The sequence below is a fragment of the Otolemur garnettii genome, unplaced genomic scaffold (genome assembly GCF_000181295.1).
Source record: "Otolemur garnettii isolate 467f Iridium unplaced genomic scaffold, OtoGar3 scaffold00031, whole genome shotgun sequence".
Lineage (NCBI taxonomy): Eukaryota > Metazoa > Chordata > Mammalia > Primates > Galagidae > Otolemur > Otolemur garnettii.
The window spans coordinates 11,918,291-11,923,231 of NW_003852426.1; the positions used below are offsets into that span (position 1 = coordinate 11,918,291).

Here is a 4,941-nt window from a genome sequence, read left to right on the forward strand (position 1 = left end):
TGACTTAATTTTTTTTTAAGTATTAAATCTTAAGAGTGCTGACATCCACTAAAGAGATGGTAGAGGCTTTCATCTGCCAGCAGTTCTCAACCTGTGGGTCGTGACTCCTTTGTTCCATTTGTGACAACCGGGCATTAGGAAGGTTGAGAACCGCTGACTATGTAGTAATTAAACAAGTATTTCTGCAATTTCCCAAGCTTGTGAGAGTTGAGGATGCAGACATGAGGCCAGGTCCAGGCTCCTGGGACCCTACCCTTCACCCTCTCTGAGGCCCCCTCCTCTGTGCTCTCTCCTCCTGCTCTCTCCTCTCCCCTCTAGCACCCACAAAACCTCCTAGGGGGAAAATATATTACTGACCCAACAGGCAGGCTTGGGTGTGATGTCTCTGATCACCCCCAGGACCACTGGGGCTGACCATGGTCAGGCCTCAATGTTCCTGAACTTGTCACCCACTTTTAACCTTGACTTTCCTTGGAAAGGGGGGCAAAGCTGGGGTCCTATAAAGAAGAGGCAGTGCACAGGGAAGGAGAAGAAGGGAGGCAGTCGGCTACTTGACCACAGTTTCCCTCTGGCCCTCTCAGCTCCTCCCCCAGGGGTGGGTCATTGCAGGAGAGGTCAGCTGGGCACAGGCAGAGCAAATGTCTTCTTCAGAGGTCAGGAAGCTGCATGTCAGTCCTGTCACACCTGCAGCTAGTGGTCCTCACTTCCCTGCACCCATGGAATCTGCCCCCTAGGCTCCCACCTTCACAACCCAGACCTTGGTCTGTCTCATTTTTCCATCTCATTTTTCATCCTATCCATTTTTCCCTCTCCCCAGTCGGCTCCCATGTCCCCTCCCACCAGCACACAGGACAAGAACTGGGCCCGGAGAGCATTCCCACAACTGCTGCTGCTGCTGCTCCCAGGTGAGAGGAGGAAAAGCCTGGGGAGGAGAGGGGAGAGGTGTGGCGGGAACTGTCTGGACAAAGGGGTGAGGGAGCAGGTGGCTCTGTTTCCCAAGGCCTGGTGTGGGGCAGGTTCTGTGCATGGCCTTGTTCTGCAGGCTCCTGGGCATTACCCAAGGCTCAAGAACTTCAAAGCATAGCAGGGCAGACGCTATCCTTGAAATGCCAATATCCACCCACGGGCAGGTTGTACGAGAAGAAAGTCTGGTGTAGAGAGAAGTCAGAATTCATGTGCACCAAGCTAGTCATCAGCTCCAGGCCCCGAACACTGGCTCAGGTCTCTCGATTCTCAATCTGGGATGACCCTGATGCTGGCTTCTTCATTGTCACCATGACTAGTCTGAGGGAGGAAGACTCAGGACACTACTGGTGTAAAAGCTACCGCGCTTCTGGCTACTCTGTCTCTAAGTCCATCAGATTCTACCTGGCAGTATCTCCAGGTAAGCCCCTTGTCTGAAAGGGGGATGCCCCTCCCTCCCTTTTGGTGCTTCTATCACCCCCACATTTTCTAATCATGGAAGCCAGTCTCACCCCACCCCAATCTCCCAGGAAGGCTCCTGGGAACAGGTGCCCCGAGGATTCACTCATAAGCACACGTGCAGCCACCCCACACTATCTGCCTCCATGGTCCACAAGCCTGCAGCCAGGGGCCTCCTCATAGATGCTCAAAGAAGTCAAACACATCAGCTGAGCATGCTGACCAGTCAAGTCCATATGACCCTACCACAGGAGGGCCCAAGACTCCTCCGCATCTTGGGTACATATTAGGTGTTTAGTAAATGTGAATCCACTGGCTAGAAACCCACCCCACCACGTGGAGCCAGGAGCCCACATGGGCTTGCTGGTATGTGGATGGGGACCTGCTCCTCCCTCGTGGTCTAGATCAACGGTCACAAGTTGTGGCCTGAAAACTAAATGTTTTTCAAGTGATTGGGGGAAAAATCAAAAGAAAAATAATTATTTGTGACACATGAATATTCTACAGGAAATTCGAACTTCAATGTCTAGAGGTAAAGTCGCTTTGGAACACAGCAATGCCCATTTACGTACTCTGCATGGCTTTTATTATGGTACAGCAGCAGAGTCGGACAGCTGCCACCACACAGCCCACAAAGCCCAGAATATTTACCCCTGGCTCTTTATGGAAAGTTTGCCAACCTCTAGTCTAGAGTAGAGCTTCTCAAAGTATCTGTGGTGGAAGACCCTTTTTCTAAAACCTGCGATTTATCAGTGACTAAGCTTTTTGGTAAAATACAGTAAAAATAAATTGCTGCAAAAATAAAATAAGGGAAAAAAAAACAAAATGTAAGCCTAAAATGTTTGTTTTTACAGATAAATATAAACAGAATAAATATAAGAAAAATTTTAATCTATATAAACTATACACATTGATCACTTGAAAAAATGCATAAAGGTGATTAAGATAGTGGCTTGACATTATACTCATAACGTTTTGTTATTCCCCAGTCATAATTAAACTCAAAGTTAAAAAGGAATAGCAATTCTCCATATTAAATGCCAATATGTACATTTTAGACAAACACCTTGCATATCCATATTTAATGATTTTAATGTGGCAAATGAGTACTCTTCTTACTTGTTAACTTGTATAACCTGAGTACTATTTATGACAACATATCTCTTAAGAGATCATTTATAAAGAAAGTGTATTGATGCTTTTTGTAAAAAATGACACTTGTGGTAGAAAACTGGTCTCACAGAGGCATGTTGACAGAAATAGAAGAAATTGTAAAGCAATTTCAACAAGCTCAATATTGTTATTTTTAACTTTTACAAAAGGAATCACGTGACCCTGTATTTTCAAAATGCATCTTTAATCCATCATCAGTAGCCAAGTCCAAAATGTTATCCTATAAAGTTAGAGTTTAATTTAAATTGCCCTTTGATGGAAAAAATGGATCCTAGATCTATTAATTTCCTCCCTATATATCTTCTTTTGACAAAAATCCAAAAATCAACATATTCTATCAGAAGTTTATCCATGAGCACTTGTGCAGACATGCAATATCATGATCGTCTCCTATTTTGTTGATAATTGTTATCAATAATGTCATAATAATCCATAGAAACTCTTATAAGCATCTGTTATTTTTGCACTTAGATTGTATTTGCCATTGAAAAGCACGTTGCATGGAAATATTCATTCCATTGATCATGATAATATTAAAGAGGATGATTTTTTTTATTGTTGAGGATTCATTGAGGGTACAAGAAACCAGGTTACACTGATTGCATTTGTTAGGTAAAGTCCCTGTTATAATTGTGTCTTGCCCTCAAAAGGTGTGTCACACACCAAAACCCTCCTTCCTTCTCTCTGCTCTCCCCTTCCTCCACCTCTCATCATGTACTAGGTCACTAATTGTCCTCACATCAAAATTAAGTACATAGGATTCTTGCTCCTCCATTCTTGTGACGATTTACTAAGAATGATGTGTTCTACTTCCATCCAGGTTAATACAAAGGATGTAAAGTCTCCATGTTTTTAGTGGCTGAATAGTATTCCATGGTATGCATATGCCACAGCTTATTAATCCATTCCTAAGTTGGTGGGCATTTAGGCTATTTCCACATTTTAGCCATTGTAAATTGAGCTGTGATAAACAGTCTAGTGCAAGTGTCCTTATGGTAAAAGGATTTTTTTCCTTCTGGGTAGATGCCCAGTAATGAGATTGCAGGGTCAAATGGGAGGTCTAGCTTGAGTTCTTTGCGGGTTCTCCATACGTCCTTCCCTAAAGGTTGTATTAGTCTGCAGTCCCACAAGCAGTGTAAAAGTGTTCCTTTCTCTGCACATCCACACTAACATCTGCAGTTTTGAGATTTTGTGATATGGGCCATTCTTGCTGGAGTTAGATGATATCTCAGGGTGGTTTTGATTTGCATTTCTCTAATAATTAGGGACAATAAGCTTTTTTTCATGTTTGCTAGCCATTCATCTGTCTTCTTTAGAGAAGGTTCTATTCATCTCTCTTGCACATTGATATATGGGATTGTTGGCTTTTTTCATGTGGATTAATTTGAGTTCTCTATGGATCCTAGTTATCAAGCTTTTGTCTGATTCAAAATATACAAATATGCTTTCCCATTGCATAGGTTCTCTATGTTTGTTTTGGTTATTGTCTTCTTAGCTGTACAGAAGCTTTTCAGTTTAATTAAGTCCCATTTGTTTATTTTTGTTGTTGCTGCAATTGCCATGGATGTCTTCTTCATAAAGTCCTACCCCAGGTGGATATCTTCCAGTGTTTTTCCTATGCTTTCTTTGAGAATTTTTTCATGCTTTAAATTTAAGTCTTTTATCCATCCTTTTTTTTAAGTCTTTTATCCATCTTGAAACAATTTTTGTGAGTGGAGAAAAGTGCAGGTCTAGTTTCAGTCTTTTACATGTGGATATCCAGTTCTCCCAGCACCATTATTGACTAGGGATTCTTTACCCCAGTGTATGTTCTTATTTGGTTTATCAAAAATTACGTGGCTGTAAGATGTTAGTTTCATTTCCTGCTTTTCTATTCCATTTCAAATGTCTGTGTCTCTATTTTTGTGCCTGTACCATGCTGTTTTGACCACTATGGCCTTGTAGTACAGCCTAAAATCTGGTAGGTTGATGCTCCCCAGCTTTGTTTTTGTTACTAAGAACTACCTTAGCTATGGGGATTTTTCTGATTCCATACAAAACAAAGAAATATTTTTTCCAGCATTGAATCTGTAGATTGCTTTGAGAAGGATAGACATTTTAACAATGTTGATTCTTCCCAGCCATGAGCATGGTATGTTCTTCCATTTTGTTAATATCCTCTGCTATTTTCTTTCTTAGGATTTCATAATTTTATTTATAGAGGTCCTTCACTTCTTTTCTTGGATATATTGCTAGGTACTTCATTTTCTTTGAAGCTATGGTGAAGGGAGTTGTGTCCTTAATTAGCCTCTCATCTTGGCTGTTATTGCCGTATACAAATGCTACTGACTTGTGGACATTGATTTT

General features: G+C 41.8%; 1 protein-coding gene across 1 annotated transcript in view; it reads left to right on the top strand.

Annotated features, from left to right (window-relative positions):
- Positions 1-826: 826 nt before the first annotated feature.
- NCR2 (natural cytotoxicity triggering receptor 2) overlaps positions 827-4,941 on the top strand; it is a 23,534-nt gene continuing 19,419 nt past the window's right edge. Inside the window, 2 exon segments of the mRNA XM_012804668.2 lie at positions 827-905; positions 1,043-1,384. Coding sequence (XP_012660122.2) covers positions 827-905; positions 1,043-1,384 — 421 coding nt within the window.